Below are 25,758 nucleotides of genomic sequence, written 5' to 3'. Positions count from 1 at the left end.
CCATCCCGGAAGCTATAAGCCCTTCTCCGGGTTCCCATTCCTCTCCCAGTGTCCCTCTTTATAGTGAATCCCCAATCCCCTTACAAAACCCTCAAGTTAATGAGCCCTCTTGCTGGGCTATAATCACCTCCCTGAACTCCCATTTCCTTCATGCCCCCCACCCAACTCCAATTCCGTAGTAGGCTACCCTTCCTCCCCATCTCAAGCCCTCAGTCTCCCCCACCTGGACAGCCCTAAGTCTCTTCTGATTCCTCAGGAGCCCTGACCAATTTCCCCCTACAGGCAATTCTAGGGGCTGAAAACAAGACCCCCATCCCACTGGTTCATGCAATGCCATCCACCCACTCCAACCAGCGTCCACCCTGCTGTCTTGCCAAAGCTTTCTCCCCTCCCCACAGTGTCTACTCCAAGCAGACCTAACTATGTGTGACTTCCGCCCCCTGCCACCCTCACACCTCCAGGCTTTGCATGTTCTTTCCTCTTCCGGGAACAAAGCTCCCCTCCCCGACTCTCATGGGGTCTTACTACTCCCCGCCCCCACTTCCAGCACCTTACTGGATTGTCAGCTTGAGCGTAGTGTTGATGACTTTGCTCTCACCATGCGGGAGGGTGAGGACAGTGTCTTCATCTGACTCAGGAATTCATGGAGGGGCCTTGGTGGGTGGATGAGCTTCACATCCAGTCCAGAGGCCGGTTTCGTTACCTGCCCCTCTCTGAATCCTCTGGCCTCCTCTTTCAGACAGGAGCACCCGGAAGGTGGTGGTCTGTCTCCCTCTCAGAGGGAGGGTTCCTTTGACTCTCCAAGGGCTGGAACTTGCTGACTGGGTCAGGGAGGGACATGGAGAAGCCACCCTGGGCAGAGCTTTAACATACAATGGCTCTACAGGAAAAGCTGCTTTGCTAAAGACCAGGCCGCCCAAGGTGGGCATCATTTGGTCAAGCAGCCAAGAGTTCCCCGAGGTCAGGGAGTGGGAAACAGCTCAGCCCTTCCAGGTCCACCAGAAACAGGCACAGGATCAAGAGCTGTCTTTGGATTTCCAAAGTTTACAAAAGGTGGGAGGAAATCCAGATCCAGCATTTGGGGCTTGGGATGGAAAGGTGAAAGCAGAGAAATACTGGGTCACTGGCCTAGTCACACCCTGCAGGGCAGATGTAGATATTGCAGCAAAATGGGGGCCTGGAGACAGAGGAGACCCAGGCCCTGGGGCAAACAGGGAGACAGACACACACACAGAGGGGTACTCTAGTCCTTGTGGGAAAAGGTGGTATCCCACAAGGGTTCCTGGGCTTAGGATGGAATGAGTCTCAGACAAGTGTCCCTGAACCAGAGTAGAACTGTGCGTGCAGCCGAGGATGGGGAGACACAGGACTAATGAAGGAGCTCAGAGACCTGGGACCTAGAGCAAAGTGAGGTGGTCTAGAAGTAGGGGAGACCAGAGACTTGATTCACAATGGGGGTTCCTCAGGGAGAGGGAACTAAGACCTGGAGGAAAACAGGGGTCCTAGAGGCAGGCATCCTGTACTTTGAAAAGAATGGTGGTCCAGGGGCAGGGGAGACCTGGGGACATAAAAACAGGTCCAGAGAGAGGCAGACCTGGGACCTGGGATACAAGAGGGGTCTCAGAGTGAAGGGAGACCCAGGACCTGGGGCAAAATGAGGATAAGAGGCAGAATCCCTGCACCTGGGACACTAGGGGCCAGGAAGCGCTGGGGACAGACTGGGGAGCTAGAGGCAGGGAGACACAGGGCTTGGGAAGGAATTGGGGTAGGGGGCCCAGAGTGAAGGTGACTCAGATCTCAGGCAAAAGGGAAAACTAAGAGGGAGAGAACACATGGCAGTATTTCAACTCCTCTAGGGACCTAGCGGCTGGTGACAAAACCCAGGCATGCCCCTTCCATTCCACCACCCTCACTCACCCCCTTTCACAAGACACAAGGTGTGTGTGTGTTTTTTTTTTTTTTTGCTTTTTTTTTCCATTTCTTTTTAATACAAACTTGGATCTTTGGGTGTGTCCTGCCAACAGAAAACAACAACAACAACAGAAGAGAAAACCCAAGAGTGAAAAATAAGAAAGAAAAAAAAAAAAAAGCTCCCGCAAGAGGTTCTTTTCCCTCCCCCCACCATGCGAATTTGCACACCACGGGACCACAGCAGGTTTACAGAATGCAATATACAATCCACAATTTATAATAAAACAGTATATACAATAAATAGGATATTGTTCATTTCTGTCACACGACCTGTAGATAAATTTCTCAGTGCATACTTGCAGGGCTCTGGACGCTTCGGCCCCGCGCGCAACCTCTTGCACACGCTCGCTCTCTCGCTCTCTTTTTTTTTTTTGTCTTTTTCTAAAACTGTGTTTTGTTTTTAAGTTTTGTACATTTTTAAAAAGTATTTACAATTGCTGGTTTTGTGCAGAAAGGGCTCACCTTGGGCTTCTGCGTGGAGGAGATGGGCAGGGAGGGGTGGGGGAGGTGGGCTGCAAGGGGTGCAGGGGGGGCGTGGGAGGCAGAGGGGCAGGCGCTCCTGCCAGAGGACGATGTGGACGCTGGGAGGGGTCTTGGCGTTGGTTTTCTGAAAGCTGCAAGGAAACACAAGAGAAGAGGCAGACGTCAGTGACAGGTAGACGCTGAGCTCTGAGAACGGGGAGGCTAAGTGTTGGGACCCCACCCAGTTCCTACCAGGATTCTGAGAAGCTAACCCCATTGTTCCTTCTCCCACAGAGCTCCAAACAGTCCCCCATGAGACTCTGGACTGCTCCTGGCTTTCTCTGGGCTCAGTTTCCCCATCTGTAAAGTCGGTGTGTGGTCCAAGACCCACTCCACTGAGAGGTCAAGGAGGTGCAGGGCGAGGAGTTGGGGTTCCAGGCAGTGCAACTTGTTAAGAACTTGAACTCTAGAGCCAGACACAGCTAAGTCCAAAAGCTAGCACCACCATTTAATAGCTCTGTGACCTGGGGCAAGCTGGCGAATCTCTGGGAGCCTCAGTTCACTCATCTGAAAAAAGGGGACAACAGAACTATCCCATAGGTTTGTTGGGAGGATTCAGTGGTAGGTAAATGCATAGTAAATGACACTAATCACCAGTCGTTATTATTTTCCTGGAGCCTGGGCCAGCTAGGCTCTCCAAGCCTGAATCTCCTCATGTAACAATGAGTTTAGAAATTCCTATAACCTAGGCTGTTCTGAGGAATGAACAGCCTAGACCGGGGGTGGGGGGGTGGGGGGCTTAGCACAGCACAGCTGTGAACTGCAGCTTTAATTTCTTCTAAATCCAACCCTCTCCCCAGCCCCCATCAATGCCATTCTGTTCCTTAGAGAGGTGAGGTGAGGAGGAAGTCTGTCTGAATAAAGGAATAAAGAAGTTGCCCAACACAATACCATCTGTTTTGGCTGTAGCTCCTGCCTTCCTGAAGCTCAGGAACTACCTAGAAGGGGTCCTGACTTCCCTATCCAGACCCCCGTTGTGCTGGGATGAGCAAGGTGTCCAGAGGGGCAGGGATGGGCTCGGTCATTCTCAAGACCTCCAGTCATTAGCCTGACCCTTTCAGAGTTCTGTCCTCTCCGAGCCCGGAAGTTCATGTCTCCCACACTTGGGAGAGTGACCATCCCACCAGAATTCAGGGGCAGAGGGAGGGTGCTAAAACCACCTCCTAAGACTCCTCAGCGAGCCAGCCCACCATCCCCCACCCCTACAGGAAGCAAGCAGCCACAGAAAGCCTGCCCTCCCTTGTCCCTTCTTGGCTTCCCTCTCCAACAGGGTCACATTTAAATTCTGCTCAGCCTCGGCTGCTGTCTGCTGGGCAGTCAGCCCCAGGGAAGACTTTTGTCCTGAGGTTGGACTTGCCAGTATTCCCCCAAGGCCAGGGGACCCAGGTGGGTTACTGTAAGGTGGGGGCAACACCCCGCCCAGGTGTCTCAGCCCAGGTGGCAAGCAGAGGTGGAAGGGGAGGGTGGGAGCTGTATCTTTGTTGAGCTGTCAGGTCTCCTGCAGGTGAGGGGAGGACGGAACATTAGCCGCAGGGGTAAGAGGTATGCCGTTAGGGTGACAGCTGTATTACAACTGGGGTGATTGGTAGAAAAGCAACTCTTGGGGCAAGGGGTGCCGTTGGGATGGATGTCAGTGCTCGCAGGCAGGGTGATAAACAGGAACAGCTGCAGAGATAAGCAGGGTATCCATTAGGGGCAGGACTGTTGGATGTGGGGGGGAAGGTTCAGCTGGAGGGCTGGAGGCACCTATCTATAGGACAGTTTTATGCAGTTTAAGAACAGCTGCTAAGCTAAGGAACCTCCTGTTGGGGTGACAGGTATAATGTGTTGGGGAGACAAGTGAGGGGGAGACTTAGAATGGGCTGTTCCAAACCACTTAGCAAGTGAATTCTATCAAACCCCAGCCTCTCCAGTTCCCTCTAAGGGCCCCAGGGCAGGCTGGGAGCCTCCTCACAAATCCCTGTCACCCCCACCCCCTCCAGCCCTTAGCCACTGCCAGTGACCCTCTCCAAGCCAGGTCTCCATGGTGATCTCAGCCCAGCAGGCAGCTCCTGCCAGAACCATTCCCGTGGTGCTGGTGGCTGGGCAGCAGGGAGGCTTTCTCACCCTCTGCTAAGCCATCATGTCTCACCTTCCTCCTCCCACTGCCCTCCCCAGCTTTCATGACTTGGCCAGAATCTGGGGGATGGTGGGGGATGGGGAGAGAATCAAATCCAGAGGTTCCTGAGCAGGAGAGAATGGAACTAAGGCTGACATGCCAGGTGGCCCAGGGCTGGGCATTGGAAACAAAGCACAGAACAAAACTGCTAGTCCCTGCCCTTGAGGGACTCAGAGCACAGAGGAAGCAAAGCAGACCCCAAACAAGGAAATTACAATGCAGGGAGATGAGGCTACGCCAAGGAAAGCCCTGCGGGGCTCAAGGAGCACAGAGGGGCACCTAACACCGCCCTGGCAGGAGGAGCTGTGGCTCTTCTGCTCACTGCTGAGCAGTGCCCTGCACACGCTGGGGTCAAGGATGTGTGCTGACTGAACGACAGCAACGATGGAGAAGACCGGTCTAAGTCTGATCAGGTCGTGCACACCTCCTGGATGCCTCCTTAGACCACCCTGTTACCATAGCTACCAACGCACTTGTCATTTCCCTTCCCTGCTCCTCCAGGGCAAAGACCTGTGTGTGGTACCTCTGTATCCCCAACACCAGCAGGTGCCTGGCGCCCCAGGGCACCAGCCATTGTTCATGAGACTTAACCTTTTAGTGGCTCCATAATGAATGACTGCAGAGTCACTTGCTACTGAGTCCCTGCACTCCTGCAGTTTTACTGTCCGAGGTGCCAGTGCATTAAATGGTCTCTGCTTGTCAGTGCAGGCTGGTACTGGGGGGTGCACCAAGGGGCAGCTGAGCAGGGCCTCAAAGTGCTGCAGACTGTACAAATCAGGTTGTCTGGAGAGAGCTGCTCTCCTCACTAAAGGAGCACACAGTCCACATTTGTTTAAGTAGCCAGCAGACATATATCCACACCCACTGACTGCAAGACACAAGCTAAGGTCTAACCACCACCCTGCAGTCACTGCCCTGAGAAAGGGGCTTCTGCAGTGGAGCAGAAGGCCAAGAGAGCACATGGGGACTGCGACTGGTCGGCTCTGTGACCTAGGACAAGTCCTTTCCCTCTCTGGCCTTCAGTTTCTACATAAAATGAGGGGCTTGATCAGGTAATGGGAGAGATCTTTGGACACTGAGTGCCCCGAAGACAAGTGGTCAGAGGCAAACCACAGCTGCCCAAAGGCTAATCTACCCTCTCTGACATTTTCAGGCAAAGTCAGGCCAGCGAGCCCCTCAGATGTGGAAAGGACACTGGTTCCCTTGGGGCCCAGATCACACCTGAGAGATGGAGATTCGCCAAGGGGTGAGGCTTCCAATTGGGAATGGGTAGACTGTGGGGTGTGGCTCCCCTCTCACTCCAGGGAAGTTTTAAAAAAATCTGTGTTGCCTGGCCAGTGTGGCTCAGTGGTTGAGCATTGACCCATGCACCCAGAGGTTGCCGGTTCGATTCCTGGTCAGGTCACATGCCCAGGTTGTGGGCCAAATCCCCAGTGGGGGGCATGCAGGGGGAGGCCGACTGACGCTCTCTCTCATTGATGTTTCCATCTCTCTCTTCCTAAAATCAATAAAGGAAAAAATAAAGAAATCTGGGTGTTGCCCCATGAACCAAAAACGTTGCCGATTAGATTCCTGGCCAGGGAACATACCCAAGGTTATGGGCTCAATTCCTGGTGGGGGGTGCAGGAGGCAGCCGATCGATGTTCTACTCTCACATCGGTGTTTCTCTCTCCCCCTCCCTTTCTCTCTCTCTAAAAATCAATTATATATATATATATATATATATATATATATATATATATATATAATATAATTTTATCCTCACCTAAGGATATTTTTCCATTTTTTGTTCAGACACAGTGGGAGAGAGGGAGAGGAAGAGAGAGAGAGAAACATCGATGTGAAAGGAACACATCGGGTGGCTGCCACCCACACGACCCAACCAGGGCCAGGGACATACTGCAACTGAGGTACGTGCCCTTAGTGGTAACCGAACCCAGGTCTCTCTGGATCGCAGGCCAATGCTCTAACCGTTGAGCCAAACTGGCCAGGGCTAAAAATCAATATTATATATACTAAAAAATCGGTGTCCACCAGAGAGATGCTTCCTAAATAGCTCTCCTCCTTAGGGACCTCCCACCCTCTCCGCTGCTGGGCATAGAGCGATACTATGGGGAGTTCACATCCATGGTTGCCCATCAAGCTGTGTGACCTTGTGTCTATCTCCCACCTCTCAGAGCCTCATACTTCTTACCTGTCCTGGAAGGAGGCTTACCACCCCCCACACCCTCTCCAGCCTCCTGATAGGAGATGCCTGTGTAAGGACGGTGATACTGATGGGTATGTGTTGGGATGTGGCTGAAGTAGAGGCTAAGGAAAGGGCAGGAACAGTGTGATCCCCAAGGACCCTTCCTGGCTCTACCATGTGGTGCTTCCCTGCCTGGGAGGCTGTGTGTCTTCGGGGGAATCCCTCTCCCTCTCTGTAAACTGGGAGGGTTGTACTTAGAGATCTCCAAAAGCCCAGTTAGTCCTGCCCTACTCTTAGGAGAGTATCTGGTAACAGCGGGGGTGAGAGAAATCATCTTCACTCATTCCCCAACACTTACCCTTCCCTCTCATAATTCTCCCTAGTCTACATACTGTTCTTTAACTCCAGGGGAAAAAAAAACAACCACCAAAAACCCTGACCCTGAAATGCCTCAGGCATGATGAGATACTGGGGAGGGAGATGGGGACAGTGCACAGACATGAGTAACTGGCCTAAAGGAGCTGATGGCACGGGGAGGACATTCCCAGGAAGGGCTGTCACGAATGCATAAGGGTTTGGAGATTAACTGAGCCTGGGAAGGATCCTGGAATGCTTCTTGGAGGAGGTGATGTCTGAGTGAAAGATAGGAACTGACAGGTGAGAGATGGATGGTGAGTAGGAAAGGGTAACCTAGGCCAGAGAACAGCTAGAGCAAAGGCACAGGGCACGCTGGGGAAAGCGCCCCACCCCCACTCCTGATTCTAGTCCAGAGCTGGAAAGGGAGGGTGTATGAGGAGGTCAGGGCTGAAAAAGCAGCTTTGAATACCGGGAATACCAGGCTAGGAAGCTGGGCTTTATTTTGCAGGGAAGGAGGCTGGAGAGGGGAAGGTGCAGTCAAAAGGTGTTAAGTGCTCTGGCCTGTGTAGCTCAGTTGGCTGGAGCATTGTCCCATGCACAAAAAGGTGTAGAGTTTGATTCGAGTTCGATTACTGGTCAGGGCACATGCAGGAGGCAACTGACCGATGTTTCTCTTTCACATCGATATTTCTCTCAAATCAATAAAAAGAAAAAAAATTTTTTTTAAGGTAGTAAGCAATGAAATCATAGGAGCAAATGTGTTTTAATCAATTCATACAATAAATATTCTGGGGGCTCCAGACACCATGCGCTGAAGAACAAAGCACTCCGTTGGCCACAGTGGGGGGAATGGCCTTAGGCAGGGGGACAGGCGTTGGGGCAGGGACTGGAAAGGCGCTGGGTGCTGACCCAGGTGGCTGAGCTGGCGTTACAGCTTCTGAAGTCTCAGATTTGTTCAAGACCCATTTTCTGCCTCCAAGAAGACCATGCTGCCTGCCCTGCTCACGGTTCAGGAGGGTGCTCCCTGGTGTTTCTGGTGGGAGTGTTTTATTCCCTCCCCTGGAGAGTGATACCCACATGGAGGTTTTTAATAAACACCTATTGATAGGCTGCAAACTCCATGAGGGCAGGACTCTGCTTGTCTTGTTCGGTGGTACCCTCGGCACTAGCGGCAATGCCTGGCCCAGAAAAGTGGCTGGTTCATGTGCTTTCACTACAGAATTAACCTACTTCCTCCTGCCCATCAGCACAAACAGAGGGCACTACAGAGCAAAAGTTATGGTGACAAAGGTGGCGAATCTTCCAGGAGAAAAATCATGACCTATTACAAAGTCACAGGCAATCTGTTTTAGGTTATCTGCACGGAGAGGACCAGGGGGGGTCAGTGTGTGGACAGGGTTTTAGCTGACCTGGGTGCTGATGTGCATTAGGCTTCAGGTCCTTCGAGGTGGGGGCCTATGCCTTACCTTGTCTCAGGCCCCCTAGGAAGGACTTAGTTGCTAAGGCAAAGACCTAGGTGGCATTTCACCTTCCACCAAAAGCCCCAAATCCACACTGGTTACAAGAGCCTTCCTAGGAGAGAAGCAGGTTGAACAGGGGAAGGAGGCCTGGCTGCAGAGTCCTGAGCAAGCAGGAAAGGGTCAGGGTGTGTGACTCACACACACTGGATCAGAGGCCCCAGAATTCAGTCTGCGGGGAGTATCTTATCCTCTATTTACCAGCCACTGATTACGTGCTTACTATGTGCCTGGGACTGGGCTAAGTGCTTCGCGGGTAATCTCATTTAATTCTCCTAAGAGACGCAGCAAGGTGACGTGACTCACCAGGTCACTTGGCTGGTATGAGATGGAATCAGATTCTGCACAGAGGCCTGTCTGTGCCCACAGGCGTGCGTGCTCTTAGCATCCCCCCCCCCCACCCTTTCAGGGTTTTGCTCCCTTGGGTTCTTCTTCCAGGGCCACAGGGATGTGGGAGAGGAGCGTGAGAGGGCATGTTCATGGAGAGATTAGATTTCCAGGAAATGAGGGCTCAGCACAAGAAGGCCTGGCCTGAAAATGGCTGCAGAGGCAAGAGATAGGATTGGAGGGAGGATAGCCTCAGGGATTGAGAAGAGGAGCCCAGAAGAGGCAGGGCAGGACTGGCTGACCCCTGACGTGAGGGCCTCTCGCTGAGAGCCAGAAGCAAGATCAAATGACCTCTTGAGGTTTCCAGACACGAAGAGACAAAGCCCAGAGCAGCCGGGGCCTGGCCCAGGTCCGGGCATGCCTGCTGACCCTGGCTGGATGGTGGCTTTGGAAACTGCTTCCTGCTCTGGTCAGGCCCCAGCTGGTGTAACCTTGGAAGACCTGTGACATTTCTCTTGGTCTCAGGTTCAGGCCTGAGAGGGAATAGGGAGGAGAGGGGGACTCGAGATTCCTAAACACCTTGGAGGGCCCTTCCTACCCTCCCACCCTCTTCCCAGGGTCTGGTAGAGCCGATCTTCAGTCACAAGAGCCCAACGAGGAGCCAGTCTGTCTGGCTCTGCTTTCCATCTAAAGGACTAGAGGAGATGTGTGCAAGGGCCCAGGTGCCCTCTGACCTCCACCCCTTTCCTTCTCTGTCCCATTAGCTCGACTCCCAGACCAGTCCAGTCCCACATTCCCTACTGTGGTTCCTCTGAGCTCTCCTCTTCTCATTCCCTTTGGGGTGTGACCTGCCCTTGCCCAGTTCCCTCTGCCTGGAATGCACTCCCCCATTCTCCAGTGTCCAAATCTCGCCTATTCTTCAAGGCCGAGCTCAAATGAAGCTTCTCCCACTGAACCTCAAAATCCATTCAAGATGTCAGACCCAGAAACAGTTGTAGGAAACATCCAACGAATCCGTTAATTAGGGGTGTGGGGCGGAGAGGGAGCAGTGTGGTGGGGATGTGGGGGACAACAGTATTGGGTTCAAATGCTGGCTCCACTGGACACTGTGGATCTCCTGGGCAAGGTTCTTAGTTGTACCAGTTTCCTCAACGCTCTGACTGGGGTGGGGACTCACCTCCGGGCCGCTGTGAGGGGTCAGTAAGTGGTATTGTACAAAGAGCCCAGAACAAAATATTTCCCTTTTCTCACCAAAGGGGCAGAGAGTGACCTTCCTGGTGCACAAGCTTTGTTTCTCCCTGCCTCTGGGCACCTGCCACTTTCCACCAGGTGTTTTCAGGTTCTTTGTGTACTTGTTTTAGTTTCCCGGGGTGAATGCTGACCTCTAAGAACAGAGGTCATGGCTGCTTTGTCCCATCTGGCACCGGGATGGGCATGGAGGGGCTCAAGACGTGAGGCTGGGCTGAAGGACTGACGCCTCAGTACCCGACATCAAGTGCTCTCAGCCCGTTGGTGAGTGAGCATGTCACCGTCCTCTCTGCTTTAGCCTTCTGTTGCCAGTGACCTCTGCTAACTCTTCTTCCTCACCATTCTACTTTCCTGTATCCCCAAATCTTCTCATTCCCACAATGATTTTAATCAGTGCCTGGTACTGGGGGGTTGTCCTGGAAGAGGAACTGGTGTGCCATCTTAGATAAAGGAAGACAACCCTATCACCGCCTTGGCCCAAGCCACTGTCGGGGCTGCCTGGTCTCACTCCTTCACCGCTTGCCTTGCTCCACTGTGACCCTTGACATGTCCCAGCTGAGGGCTCACCTCACTGGTTCCCTATTTGTCTTGGAACACAGTTCAAACTCTCCCCAGTGCCCTGTGTGACTCTGGCTCTGCCTGCCTCACCCCCTCACTCACTTTACCCACTGCTGTTCCCTCTGCACAGAATGCTCTTCCCATTTCCTCCTCCTTGAAGCGTCAGCTTCAGGATCCGGTCGGCCTGCTGCGGTCTCATGGCCTCCTGGCTTTTCCTCTCTTTGCAGTCCTCCTTACGGCAATATTTATCAAATGCTTTGTGTCACTCTGTTTATTGTCTTTCCCTCTAAACTGGAAGCCCCCGGAGGACCGGGACCTCATTTGTGGTATTCACCGTGGTGCCCCCATGCCTGGCACGTAGTGAGTGCTGGACAGATGTCTCTGCAATGACTGAATGCACTGGTCTGAGGATAGTGCTGTCAACTCCTAGCTCTGAGTGGGGAGCAGGGCCAGAATGTGGGGCTGGATGGTGTCCCAGTTCCTCCTGTATTCAGGCCTCACTGGTGGTTCCATTATGTATCTCACTGAGCTGTGACCTGCCCAAACACCCAGCCCCCACACCTGTTTATTTTCCCATCCAGAGCCAGGGAGGAAAGGTTTCCAGATTATTTCACATTTCTGATTATCCATGAGACATCTCCCCCTCCAGTGAGAAGGATCAGGAGTTTGACATTTTAAACCCTAAGCAGCTCCCCCCTGGCCTGCTTCAGATCTGTGGCTTTACTGCTCGCAATGAGACGCATGGGGAATGGAGGCCATTTTACTCTCAACATGGCTTCACTAGGAGGAAAAATATGCTGCCCTCACCGCCCCCCACAAAGTTGGTTCCATTGTCTATGCTATGCAGAATTGCAAGAGCCTAAGAGATGATCAATTTCTTTGAACAGATGGGGGAAACAAAGGCGGGAGTTGGGGGAGGGAGGATAAAAGCTTGGTCAAGGGCTTATAGCAAGTTGATGGCCAGTTGGGGAACGGTCCTTCTCTAAGTCTCCTGACTCCTGCATGCTGCCCTCTGCAACCTTCAGACACCAAGGGAGCTGAGGTCAGGCAGAGAGGGGGTAATAAGTTTCCACTGACATGACTTCAGGACCCTGAGTCACCCTGGCCTTGAATGGCCTCCCCAGATCAGGGCCGGGGCTTTCCAGGAGCCCTGCCGTTCTTTCTCCAGGAAGAGACACCCCCAGGAGGCTGCAGTGGCTCAGACAGGTCTGCTGTTTGAAAGTGGGATCTGATGGGCCACTTGTGGCTGTATTTCTGGAGCAGGTTATTCATCAAGAAAATTATTTCTCTAACCTTCTCCCCTTTTACCATTTTGGGAGCATTTTTTGTCTTTTATTTTCCTTTTCTAAAACAAGATCTTGGGATTAAAAAACTGTGACCCTAACTACTGAGGTCACAGTGCCTGATTAAAACATCTAAATATCGCCCTGGCAGGTATGGCTCAGCGGTTAGAGCGTTGGCCTGCGGCACATACCTTGGTTCCGGCCAAGGGCACGTACCTCAGTTGTGGTTCATCCCAGGCCCTGGTCGGGGTCATGCAGGAGGCAAACAGTCAATGTGTCCCTCTCACGTCGATGTTTCTCTCTCTCCCCTTCTCTGCCCCCCCTCCCACTCCAATTGAAGATACATGGAAAAATACCCTTGGGTGAGGATTAAAAAAAGAAAAGAAAAAAAAACATCTAAATATCTAGCCATATTTAACTGAACTCTTGGAAAAGCATCTGGCTTCAGGAAAGGAACTGGCTTTTCCTAGGCAGGAAACATCCCGCCTGGAGACAGACCCACTGACACAGGCATAGCAGGATCCCAGAACCCCTTCTCCATTTCTGGTTTCCTACCCCACATGCCCAACCACACTGAGACTACCTCAGGCCAAAGACTTTGAAAAGCAGCCTTTTAGGGTACCATGGGAGACCAGAAAAGGATACTCTGGGCCACTCGGTATAGCCCTTGCAGAGTGTATGACCAGACATACTGGCCACACCTTCAGCCTGACCCTTGCCAGACTGCATCTTGGACTAAATGAAGCTCCTAAGGAAACGAAGGAGCAAGTCAGGGTCAGTGCCTCGGATGGCCCCTGGCAGACAATTACGCAACCTACTTCCCCCTTTACAGAGCAATTCGAATACCCTCCCTTACACAAGGTCAAGTGGTGACTGTTTCCTGGGACTCAGGTGGTGCCTAGCATATACGAGGGAAATAAAAATGCTTGATGAACCAACTAGATGAGACCGTCCAGTCTATGGTTCTCTAGCCATTTCAATAGCATCCAAGCCCCATGCTGGACTCTGCAACCCAAGCAACCCGTTTCCATAAGACTGTTCCCAACACCTAATCCCTGACTCCTTACTGAATCCCAACTCCTCGTTTTCAGGCCTCCAATCCTGTCCTTAAATCTTTCCTGCTCATCACTATACCTCTTCCCTTGGCCAAGCTCTAATGTCCTCCCCCCGATCCCCCAGGCCTCTTCCCATTACACCCACATCCCCAGACTCACCCAGGAACAAAACCTCGAGGTCCAGTCGGCACTTCAGTTGGCACTACAGGGAGGTGACGGTGAATGTGTCCTCAGGATGAGGTTCCGCCATGGGCCCCAGGAAGCCGCTCTTGGGGCCCCCACCCAGGCCGGGATGCGCCTGTGGCATAAAGCCTGGATACCTGTAGGTGGTCTCCTGCAGGGGCAACAGCGAGTCCCTCGGCACAGGGGACAGGGTCAAGTCACTAAGGAGCGGGCAGCCATAGCCAGCAGCGGCTGCAGCAGGGCCACGGGGTGGGCCAGGTGGCCGGCCCATCTCCAGTGGCTCCTTGTCGGCCTTGGGCGTGGCTGGTGGGCTAACCAGGTGTGGGGCGCTGAGACACGAGGCCTCCGTCCTGCCCAGGAAGTCAGCTAGCAGCCCTGCACCCACCTTGCCTTCATAGGGTGGGCTGCGTGCAGCCGAGCCTGGTGGGTACCAATATGCTGTGCCCTTGCAGCTGGGGGAGTCGTAGTGGGGCTGGCCCAGTGGCAGGTCCCGGCAGCTCAGGTGGGCCTGTGCTGCAGCCGCATGGCCCAGGCTGGCCCCCTGGAGCCCGTGCTTGAGGGGCTCACAGGCAGCCAGCTTTGTGGGTGGTGGCCGCAGCTCTTCCTTGAAGCCCAGTGTTGGTGAGCAGGTGGGTGAGTACGCCTTCTGCAGGCCAGCATCAAACACCGTGGGCGGGTGGGCCAGTGGTGGGAAATGCTTGCCATCCAGCTCAGGGGCACCCAGGCTAGGCGAGTCACAGTGGAAGCCTTGGCCAAAGGTACCATCAGATGGCGTGGATGGGTTCATGGAGTAGGGTCCCATGAAGTCACAGGGGTCTCGCTCACCCACACCAAAGGCCCTTGACTGCGAGGGCAGTGGTGACATGCTGCTGTCCCCACTGTAGTAGTCCAGGCCGAGGTCTGGGCTGTCCTGGAACAGTGGGTTGACCGGCTGTGGCTTGGGGATGAACTTGGCTTTGGCTGCTGCACCGCCCCGCTCCTTCTTTGCTGAGCAGGCCCCGCCGCCCCGTCCACCCCGTGGCTGCCGGGGCCCTGTGCTCCGTTTGGACGGGTAGCCTGAGGCGGTGGCTGAGGCTGACGATGGGAAGCCCAGATGTGAGGCCTCGAACAGGTCGACCTTCTTCCGCCGTCCACGGCCGGGCTTGGAGCTGCTCTGGAAGAGGACACTCTGGTTCCAGTTGTAGCCAGGGGCAGATGAAGCCTCATTCCAGTCCATCATGAGTTTCTCCAGGCTGGACAGGCTTGACTGGCCCTCACTGCTCGAGGCCTCACTGTTGGCACGCCTAAAACCGCCACCAACTGGCTGATTGAACTGGGTGCTGTCGGAGGACGACTCCGAGAAGGTTTCAGACACAGCTGTCTGCTGCTTCACCTTCTGTGGCGTGTAGTTGGAGATGTCCAAGATCACGTTGGGCTCGCTGACATGGCAGTCGAAACCAGGATTGTAGAGCTGACTGAAGGCCTCTGAGGCCCAGTCCAGGCCTCCATAGCCCTGCCGGAAAGGCCACTGAGAAGCCCCCACGAACTGCCGACAGTTCTCAGGCGAGGGCTGGAAAGAGGAGGAGGAGGAGGAGGCAGCAGAGGCGGCAGAGGCTGTGGTGCCCTTGGGCACCATGTAGCCGCCAGGTGAGACAGTGCTGGCCCGGCTGTCACAGCGCAGGGGTGTGGGGGCTGAACCAGAGAAGGCAGCCCCCTCAGAGCTGTTGAAGAAGGAGGCTTTGCTTGGTGGCAGGCAGGGGCCACCGGTAGGTGGTGGGGCATAGCCACCGCTGTGGGCGCTGCTGGGTGAGGCAGGCAGGCTGTTGCCGCTGCCATAGGCAAAGCTGCAGTCCTTGCTATTAGCACAGTCCTGGCCCGTAAAGGGTTTTGCTGGGGCGAATACACTCTGTCCAGCCCCATAGCCACCGTACTGGGGGGTGTAGGTGTTGGCAGGTGGGTGGGTGGTAGGCGAGCGGGCCACAGCTGAAGGCGGAGGAGCCAGCTTTGAAAAGGTCTCAGCGGCCCGGCAGTCTGAAGTGGCGGGGGTTATCCCATAGCTCGCTGCTCGGCCTGGTGGGAAGGTCTGGCGAGCGGGCAGGACAGGCTGGAAAGAGGGGTCTGCCCCAGTCCCACTGCTGCCCACTGCTACCGGGCTGGCCTTGGCTCCCCGGCTGGGGAAGGTGGCCAGGCCTCGCTGGGCAGTCAGGGCACTGGTGGGGGGCCCCGCATAGGTGCCTGATGCCTTCCGGGACTCAGGGCGTGAGGCTGAGAGGGCAAAGTCCAAGAGGTCGGAGGAGTCATCTGAATCGAGCAGGGAGCGAAAATAGCCAGTGAAGAGGTTTTGGCGCTCCTGGCTGAGCTCGGTCTGGCCTGCAGGTGTGCCCGTGCTGTAGTAGCTGCCACGGCCTGAAGTCCCACTCTCCAGCCCAGTGGAGGCAAAGGCCCGGGCCTCAGTCCCCTGGAACCCACAGTTTCGGCCAGCTTGCCCGCCTGGGTGCCCATGGTGAAGAGCCCAGCCACTACCCTTGTCCCCGGCCCACTCGGCGCCTGCCTCCCCAAAGCCTGGGCCTCCGGGTACCTGCTCTGGGAACAGAGTCCCATTCTTCCGGGACCGCCTCTTGCGCTTGGGCTTCCCAGTCACAGCATCCACCTCCCCCCGGCCCCGTTTGCGGGGATGCCCCAGCTCAGTGAGGCCGGGGCCCCCCACTCCAGCAGCTGCCACTGCCACCACCTTCTTTTTCTTGCCGATGCCCTCAAAGAAGTCACTGAAGGAGCATCGGGCTGCCTTGGCGGCATGGCCCCCACCCCGGCCACCAAAACCACCTGTTTTGCCACCACGCCGCCGGAAGCCCTGCACACGATGCAGGAAGTGGGAGATGCTCTGGGTGTCGGGAGCCTGATGTACCGACTCGGGCTCACTGGGTGTCCAGCAACGGGGTGGAGAGCAGCGCCCAGCACACTGGCTCTGGCGGTTCAGGAAGGCCAGCTTGGCGAGGACGTCCGAGTACTCGGCCTTGCTGTCGTTGGCGTCTGCTGCATAGGATGGCTGGGGAGATGCCAGCTTCTGCTTCCGCCGCCGCCGTTTCTTCACCTCCGGCATGGCCATGGTGGCCGCTGCCACCGTGGCTGCCTCGGCTGCCACCACAGCTGGCTCCTTGGGCTTGCCGGGACCCAGCAGTAGGTTCTTAGGAGGGCGGCCACGCTTACGCTTGAGAATAATAGGCATTTCGCCAGGTGGGAAGACCACCACCACGTTCCGTCCATTGTTCTTCATCTTCAGCAGCGGGGTGGGCTCTGCTGACACACGCAGGCCCAGCTCCTTGCCTTCCACGCTCAGGCTGCTGCTCAAGGATGACACCTTGTATGTGGTCTTGTTCCGCCGTCCCAGTGACACAGGGATCTTGGCCATCTTCACCACCATACGTCGCACACCCCGGCACTTGCTTTTGCGGGTAGGAATCACTGGGTTCTGGGAAGATTCCGGCTCCAGCTCTGGGACTGGGCCTGGGCCTGGCAGGGCAGGTGGTGGTGGAGGCGGTAGTGGTGGAGGCTCAGCCAGGGCGGCTGCCAGCCCTGTGGGCATAGGGAGGGGCAGCAAGCGGCCCTCAGGTCCAGCGTCTGCCTTGCGCCCCCGACCAGCTTTCCGCCGGCGACACAGAATCTTTGGCCTATCAGTGCGCCGCAAGGCGTACTTAGGGAGACCCTCAGGCCCAGGGGGACCATGGGGTGAGCACAAGTCCAGGCGCAGGGGCTCGGCCAGTGAGCAGGGCCCTAGGGGCTGCTGGGGCTCCAGATGACGGCCAGGGACGTCAAGCAACTTGGGCAGGGGGTCAAGTCCCTGAGGGTCAAGCAGCTGTGACTCCAGGGAGTCAGGCAGGGTATCCAGGGCCTGCAGAGACAGGCTTGGCAGCCCCAGAGGGTCAGCAAGAGGTTGGAGGGGTGGCAGCTCCAAAGCTTCCCCAAGTGGCTCTAGTGCCTGTGGGTCCAGGAAGCGGGGCTGGGGGTCCAAGAGCTGAGGCTCTGGCTCAGGCGATGGTGGCTCAAGGGCCTGGGCCTCCAGCAGCTGGGCCTCGGGGCAAGTAAGAGAGGCCAGTTCATTAAGGATGTCGGCATCAGCGAGTTCGGAGTAATCAGGGCCATCTGGCTCAGGCTCTGGGGGCAGACCAGTGGCCGCGGCCGTGGCTCCAGGACTGTGGCCTTGGCTGGGCTGAGGACTATCCCGAGGCTCAGGCTCAGGCTCGTAGAGGGGGTGGGTGGGCCGCTCAGACTTGGCATGGGGGGTGGCCCGCTCTTCAGGGCTTCGAATACTGTTGGCCAGACTGGGGGAGGAGAAGAAGCTATACTGAAGGTCACCAGGGGGTGGGGCGGGCGGGCGGCTAAGCCGGAGCCCACCGCAGTCCAGGTGCACACCACTGTGCTGCAGGTCCTGGGAGAGCCGAGTCAGGTCCTTCATGATGTCAATCAGCTGCACCACTGGACGCAGATTCACCCGCCCGTTGTCCCAGCGACGTTGGGAGCTGCTGCCGTCTCCAGCAGGTGTGGGGCAGTGGGCCTGTGAGACTGGACGAGCTGCCCGAGGCGGCAGCAAGTTGTCCCCCTTGGCAAGAATTGGTAGGCGCCGGGTGCTAGGGTCCCGGCGTGGGGGTGGGCGTGGGTTCTCGGAGAAGGTGTGGGCGAAGGCCTTGTCAGGTGGGCTGGCAGGGGGCCGGGTGGGAAGCAAAGGTCGGGGAGTAGGGGGGCCGCTGGGGTAGTACTTGGGCTCCCGGAGGTAGTCAGGAGAGCTGCACACGGCACTGGAAGTCACCACCAGGCCCTGGGGCTTCACACGCATCCTGACCTTGTCCTCCGAGGGCCGCCAGGCGGGGCCGGGGCTGACATGAGGGTGCGAGAAGCCGGGACCAGGACCTACCGGGCAGGACAGGCAGGAGGTCCTTCACTGAACACCCAAGTCCTCATCAGCTTCCAATATCCTCAATGAGCCTCTGCATCCTCTCTTAAGTCCCCTCCCAAAGTCTAATCTGTTTGTTGACCTCCAGCTTTTCCCAAACCACCACATGCACCATGAACCCCTCACAGGCCCCAGTTCCACTTACTGACAGCTCACCCCCTTCTAGACCCTGGCTATGTGCTCAGGTGGAACAGGACACTTGCCTCTGAGAGGGAAGAACAGCAGGGCAGGGCAACCGCTCCAGATGAAACTTAAGGAGAGGGCCAGGCCCCTGCCAGAGGGCCAAGAAGTCCTATCAAGGCCAGGCCTCCCTCCTTCTTGCCCCCATTCCCAGGGTTCCAGGGGAACCCCAGCCACTCACCCTCGGCTCTGCCGCCTGGGCTGTCACACTGGAGATCTCTGTGGGTAACAAGACAGGCAACAGGAGATCTGAATGGTCTGGTGGCCATAGCCCAATCACTGCCCACCTGCCCACCTGCCCAGTCTTCTCCACGTACCACCCGTAGCTCCCTTGATGTTCCCTCCAGTGCACACACCCGGCTGACCTGGGAGAGAGAGGGCCCCCGTGCCTGGGGGCTCTGCTAGTTGCTGGCTGTCAGCTGAGGGTGCTGTGGAACAACTTCGGCCTGAGCCCAGGCCTCGGGGTGTGGACAGCGCCTGGAAAGGACCATCGCAGCTCAGGTTTAGTGAGCACCTACTGCACGCCAGGCACTGGGCTGGAAGCTGTCCAGGCATCGTTTCATTTAATTCTTCATACCAATCCTGTGAGGTAGGGGCTATTAATAACCCCATTTTGCAGATGAAGAAATGGTGGCTCAGAGATGAAGTAACATCATTCATTCATATTATTTATGGAGTGCCTACTTTGCACAAGGACTGGGTAGACAAACATCAGATAATCAAAATGACTTAATTATTACTGGGATAAAAGCTGTAAAGAGAAAGTGAAAAGTACCTGAGGTCAGAGGTTTATCGATCATACCAGGGAGTCAACAACAATAGAAGCTCATACTTTGGGGACCCTTTCTCTGTTGCCAAACACTGGCCTAACAGTTTATATGGATTATCTCATCTAACCCTTGGCAAACCTAAGATCAATGTGACTATCATTCATTTTTACAGATGAGGAAACCATCCATTGGAAGGTTTTAAGCACCATGAGGGCAAGGATTTTCTGTCCTGTTCACTTCTTTATCTCCCAACACCCTGATTAGCACATGGCCCACAAGTGTGAGTCAAAAAATACTGAATGAATAAAGCAAGAACACAGAGCCCTCAGTCCTGCCTTTTCCCATGGGGCTCTCATTCTTCTCCAGACCCAAGTGTGACCCAAGAAGGAGGCTGAGGGAGGGAGGGAGACAAGAATGTGGAAAGGAACATTTTCTGACATCTCGTCTACCTTTATCAGAAAGGCCCTCTCTGATCCCCCATCCCACCTCTGCCTTGGTCTGGCCCCTGCTACACATCTCAGAGCCCTCTCTATTTCACCTTCACAGTATTTATCATGACTGCAATCAATTACTTGTATAACTGGCTGTTCAGTGTCCCCCTGGAGTGTGGGCTCTTTAGGGGCAGGGACTACATCTGTCTTGTTTACGGCTGTATCCTGACCCCAGGGCCTGGGCTGTGGACACTACATAAATATTTACCAACTGATTCCCTGAGCGGGTCTGGGCAGAGCTGGGATTTAGACCTAGGCATGTTTGACTTTCAAGGGAGCCTGGGGACAAGATGGGATCTCGGGGAGCAAGGAGCTAAATGAGCTCTGACTACCATGAGGGTCTTAAAGACTGACCCTGACACTGCCTAGTGTTTGGCCCCGACCTGATCCCCAAGGTTCATCCCCTATAGACCCATGCAGACTCTCACTAGCTGTCACCCCACAGGAAGACTGCCGAGCTGACTCAGGGACAGGATGGTATGGATAAGGACACTCCTCCATTCCCCTTTGGTGGACATCGATTTGCAATTTACAAAGCACCTCCACACATATGACCCACTGAATCCTTACAGCAACCCAGGAGGCATGATTTACGATCCCCGCATTACAGAGGAAACAGGCTCAGAGTGATTGTGTAACTTGCCTGAAGTCACATTGCTGCTAGTGGCAGGATTCCTAATTCTGCCTTAAGTCCAAAGCCTCCTTCCACTCCAGCTCCTGCAACTCTCCTTCAGCCTCTCCTGAAAGTGCTCCTTCTAGAGCTGTAATCTAATTTGAGGCTGGGAGGAACCTTAAAATCATCTAACCTACTGGCTTCCAAACTCTGGGCCTGGGGGAGCTGTGGAACATTCCAGATGCCCAGGTCTTAGTCCAGGGGAGTCTGACTCATAGATCTAAAGGGACATCTGGGAACCTGTATTTTTAATCCGCTCCCCTAGTGGGTACACTGTTCTAGTGCCACCTCGTGCCCCTACCATTTTACAGATGAGGAAACTGAGACCCAAAGAGGAAAACAGACTTTGCCCAAAGCATGGGGAGGGCCCTTCTGTTGCTCGTCTAGGCAGAACATCCCTCTGTCCACTGTCCTTTCCCTCTGCAGGTCCAGGCCTTAGCTGTTCCTTACCATTGCCCTGCCTGCTGGACCACTCAGGGTTCTGCTCTCTCCATTAGCTCTCTCTGCTTCAAGAACCTCACCACTGCTCTAGCACCACTACCCACTAGTATGGGTAGCATTCCCACAGAGGGGGGAAGAGGCTCAGCCTCTGGAATCTCCAACTCTGATTTCCAACAGTATGGTTGACCTCCTGATACCTTCCTAGAGATGCCTACCAGAAGCCACCATCCCTCCCTTACTGAGTGAGGGTGGTGCTCACCAAGCCTCCCTGCGCTGGAGACCTCCCACTTGGGACCAGAGGCTATGATCTTGGTAGAAGAGAAAAATCTCCTCTCCAGTGGTTGCTTCTGTTCCACCCACCCGTGAAGACCTTTGGGCATGTCCTCCTGCCAGACCTCCTGACTCTGTCCACTGCTGTCTCTTATAGCCTTCAGGATCTGAGGGAAGCAGCTGGCTCTCCTCCCCACCACACCCAGGTGGCCATTTTCTTGGATCCTTCCCAAGAGCACCACCTATCCTATGTCTGTGAACAAAGTCAAAAGGATCCTTCTATCCCTCTGTCTGCTTCTGGGTCAGTGTGTCTGAGCCTGCCCATGGGGACACCAGACAGCTGGGAGGGGGCCCCAACCTGCTGTGCACAGTGCCGGGAAGCGCCAGCCCACATCCTTGAGTCCCCAGCCCCACCCTTGCCGCTGCGGCTGTGACCACCCCACCCCTTCCCCAGACTGCCTCCCCTTCCCCCACCCACAGCCTCCCCAGGGGAGCCAGACTGCCAGGCCCAGCTCTCACTTCCGGCCTCATGACCCTCTCTCCAGCCTGCACACTCCTCCCCCAACACCATTTCCCTCCCAGCCTGGATTGAAGGCCCAGGGATGTCCTCAAATGGAAAACACTGCATCAAAAGGGCTATTACTGCTGCTGCTGCGAGACCTCCAGCATCTCCCTCTGGGGCCTTTATCTCCCAGGATCTGTCCCCTCAGAAACTAAGCATCACCCCTCTCAATCTCCTCCTCTGCAGCCCCCTCCCACACACCCAATTATACCTAAATATCTTCTCCCACCCTGACTCCAGCCCAAAAATCGTAGCAAAAAAAAAAATAATAAAAAAATATTGGAAGCTGTCACTTATTTGGCATTTAACTGGAGGCACAGAGAGGTTAAGTTATGACCTTAAAGACAAACAGCCATGACACGGAAGAGCTGAAGACTTAATTTAGGTTTGTTGGGCTCCTCTACACCAAACTTATTCAGCCCCCTCCCCAGCAGCCTCCTCCACTGTTCTAGTCCCAACCACTAGTTTTAATTTTTGAATTCTAATCTACCCCCTGCCAGCGTCTTCACCCAACCCTCCCATCTCAGCCATTCTGATGCACTACCCTCCCTCGCCACTAGGTGTCCCCTTAGAGCCACCGATGCCCCCAAGGGGAGCAAGCCCCGCCCTGCTCCCTGGAGCCAGCAGCCCCCGCCCCAGCACAGCACACCCCACCCTACCCTACCCCCAGCCACACAGAGCTCCTTTGTGCAGCCCTCGCCCACCCCCTTCCTGCATGGAGTGGGGCACCTGGCAAGCAGGTCTGCCCTAGACCCGCCCCCTGCCAGCCCCCTGACCTGGGTGCCAGGTGTGCAGGCACCACAGCCAGCTCTGGCTGAACCCGAGGGTCACCCTGCCTGGCAGCCCTCCCTTCCTCCCTCCGAGGTCACCCAGGGACTGTGCTTCCCGCCCTGCTCCGCCCCCATCCCCTCCTGCCCTTGGCCCTTCCAGACTTCTGTCCTTGTCTTTCCCTCTGTCTCCCAGAGGACTCCCCTCCTCCAGCCCCACCAGGCCCTCCCCACAGCCTCTCACCCCCGCCCACCTCCTTCCCCTGAGAGCTCCTTGTTCCGCCCCCCTCCCACTCCCTGCCCAGGTCTGAAGAACTCCTCCTCCTGGAAAGTTGCGGCTGGAAAGGAAGTGACTTCAGCGATTTGGCCACAAGGCTGGGCACTGCTGAGCCCAGCTCAGCTGAAGGCTTGCCCAGCCCACCTCCAAAGCACAAATGGTGCCATGTACACATACCACCCCAGCATGCACCCAGAACCCTGAACACATGCTTTCCCAGTGACACACGGAGAGATCCCAATGTATACACACCACACCATCCCAGTGTACCCACTTATCACCCCAGTGTATTCAGATTCTTGTCAACACACCTATCCAGTGTACACTAACCCCCTGTACACATACACCATCCTGTGTGGCACTCACAACACTCCAGTGTTCCCACACCTGCCCAGGACACACTCTGAATCCTGCACACTCATCACTCCAATGTACCACATACACAGCCCTCAAACATCCCTAGCTCAGTCCACTTATATAATAACTCTTGTACACAGAACCCTGCACACATAAAGATAGAGCCCTACTCACACCTGTTTGCATGCCTGCCTGTGTGCTTGCACACAAGATGCTCTATACTTTTATAGTGGGTACATACAGCTCTGCATCCTCCCACAGCTGAACCTCCCCACCCTTATAATCCCAGGAGGCCCCACCCCCAGACCTCAGGCCCCAGGAATGCTCTTTTGGAAGCTGGGTGGAGTCCCCAGGCAGGCTGGGCTCTAGGGAGCTTCCTGGAGCCTGGAGGCTTCATGTGTCAGTTCAGGGAGTTGCCTCTCAAGGGCAGGGCTGCCCCACCTGGCCTCTGTGGCTCTTGAGCCTGGGTGGGCTAATCTGGGCCATTAATAGGGAAGTGGGTACTGCCCCCTGCTTCATCTCATCCAAGTTGGGCAGCCTAGTATACCTGAACTACCCAGGTCCTCTCAGCCCTCGCCTTGGCCTCCAAGCTCTTGCTTCCACAGATTTCAGTCCTGGGGGTGGGCTGCACACATCAGGCTCTCTGGTTTCCACCTCTGCCCTGAGTTCTCACTGTTACAAACTCTCTTCCCAGTTCTCTCGGGTCATCAAGAAGCAGAGATGAGTCCCCAGATGAGGAGGCGGGACTCCGGGAAACCTGCTGTATCCCATGGGCCTCAGTTCCCCTTTCTGGATAATGAGGAGTTTGAGTAAGTTGGGTTAATATATTTGGATTCTATCAAGGGCCTCTTTTGGAACTAAGCTGGGAGGGTGAAATCCCTGCCACAATGGAGAAGTAAGTCCTCCTGATGCCCACTTCATGGGGGTGGCTGGAACACAGACCTGGTTTCCCTATACACTGTTATTTACCTGAGCAGGCTGCGCAGACAGGCCTGGCTCAGCAGGAAAGGCCAGTCTTCACCAGTGATTCCAGGGTGGTCTCCGTGGCAGCCTGAGAGTTGCCCCGAACCCGGGGCCCTCTACACGCACTTAGCTGGGCAGGCTCTGGGGTCCAGGCCGATGGGTAGACAGGCAGGCAAGCTCCCATCTGTGAAAGCAAACAGCACCACAGGCTTAAGCATAGACACGGGATAAGCCAGACAGAGGGACCAGGAGGCGATCCTAGATGGGGTTCACTCTTGCATACAATTAAATCAGCTCAAACCTCATGTCATTGGGGAGTTGTGAACTTCAAAACCTTAGGTTCCTATTGGGAAGCATTATCTTTGAATGTGTAGATACACACATGCATGAACATGAACATACAGGCTATGGTGGAAAGAACCTGGCCTTGGGAGTTAAGTAGTCCTTGGCTCAATTCTCTGTGATCTTAGGCAAGTCAGTTAATTTTTCTGGCTCTCAGTTTTCTCATCTACAAAATGGGGAGGTGCACACTGGAGAAACTAAAAATACTAAGAGCTTATTTATAATGCAGGTGTGAGTTGCTGTTCAAAGTGATGGTGTATGCAGATTTCCATGAAGGGTGTATATGCAGCTGGCATTTATCCTTCTCTATCAGCTGGTTATGTCTATTGTCTTCTTAAATAGCCATGGCCCTTCTCACTACCTTGCTGCTTCCTGCCCATTTGTCTGTCTCCTTGAGGTCTGTACTGGAGCCCAGAGGGGTTCTGAGAACCAGGTCTCATGGACTCCTTACAGGTTCGAGTTGCCGGGGAATTTATATGTGTTAGAGATCCCGCTGGTATGAATGCATGTCTGAGTGCTCAGTTGTCTGCGTAAATATACCTATATGTGGGTTCCTGGGTCTACATAGCCTTCTGAATGCTTTTCTGTATATTTTTGTATGTCTGTGCAGGTATATGTGTACTGAAGAGTATACATGTATGGGATTGTGTTTGTTCAGTTATGGTGTGTGCATGTAGTGTGCCTGATGTATTCCTGGGTTCGGTATCTTCAGTTATACACATGGGTGTGTGCATCTGGGTCTATTCAGCTTTGTTTATGTCCAGCTGAGCTTGTGTTTGCATGCCTGTGAGGACAGAAGTGAAAGTATGTGTGCCTGTGTATGACAAGGTGTGCCCAGCTGTGATCAGGCTATGAGTGTGCCTCTCTGCACACACTCTGCATCCTACTATGTCAGGAGCCACACTGGCTTTTTTGCCTGTCTCAGAGCTCTCTGAATGTGTGTGTGTGGCGAGGTGGGGAGGGGGATTCTCTGCTGATTCTCTGCGGCTGATTCTCTGCTGTCCCTGCAGGTTTCCAATCTCGAGGCCTGTGACTTCGGGCACTGGTGTCATTGTGGATCAGTATTGCCTCCCTCCTACCTCTGTCTTTCTCTGGGTTTTCAGGGTCATGGTGTCCCTGTGGGTCTGTTTCACCGTGGGTCAGTGTGTGCTCATGCACGTGTCCATGAATTTGTGCACTGTATGACCTTATCACCATGTGCCTGTGTGTGTTGATGGGTCCGTGATGTCATGTCATTGTGTCTGTGCAAGTATAGCTGTGCCAGTGTCACCATGTGTGAAAGGGTCTGTGTGCCAAAGTGTGTCTGTCAGGCCAAGGGTACCTCAATATCTTGTGGTACCTTTGTGTGACTCGTCAGGGCGTGTGCACGCA

The 25,758-nt window shown here is 54.9% G+C and overlaps 1 protein-coding gene across 3 annotated transcripts in view; it reads right to left on the bottom strand.

Annotated features, from left to right (window-relative positions):
* Positions 1–2,347: 2,347 nt before the first annotated feature.
* The window catches only part of AHDC1 (AT-hook DNA binding motif containing 1), a 65,273-nt gene continuing 41,862 nt past the window's right edge, over positions 2,348–25,758 (bottom strand). For all 3 annotated transcript variants that reach the window (XM_036257282.1, XM_036257281.1, XM_036257283.1), the window contains 5 exons: positions 24,052–24,229; positions 18,840–18,951; positions 18,656–18,693; positions 13,344–18,251; positions 2,348–2,585 (listed from right to left, as the gene is read on the bottom strand). In XM_036257282.1, the coding sequence (XP_036113175.1) occupies positions 13,387–18,177 (4,791 nt within the window). In that variant the 5' untranslated portion in view covers positions 18,178–18,251; positions 18,656–18,693; positions 18,840–18,951; positions 24,052–24,229 and the 3' untranslated portion in view covers positions 2,348–2,585; positions 13,344–13,386. The remainder of the gene's footprint in view (positions 2,586–13,343; positions 18,252–18,655; positions 18,694–18,839; positions 18,952–24,051; positions 24,230–25,758) is intronic.

The sequence above is a fragment of the Molossus molossus genome, unplaced genomic scaffold (genome assembly GCF_014108415.1).
Source record: "Molossus molossus isolate mMolMol1 unplaced genomic scaffold, mMolMol1.p scaffold_m16_p_12, whole genome shotgun sequence".
In the NCBI taxonomy this organism is placed as follows: Eukaryota; Metazoa; Chordata; class Mammalia; order Chiroptera; family Molossidae; genus Molossus; species Molossus molossus.
Note: the sequence above shows the minus strand (reverse complement) of the source record. Positions and strands in the feature narration are given on the sequence as shown.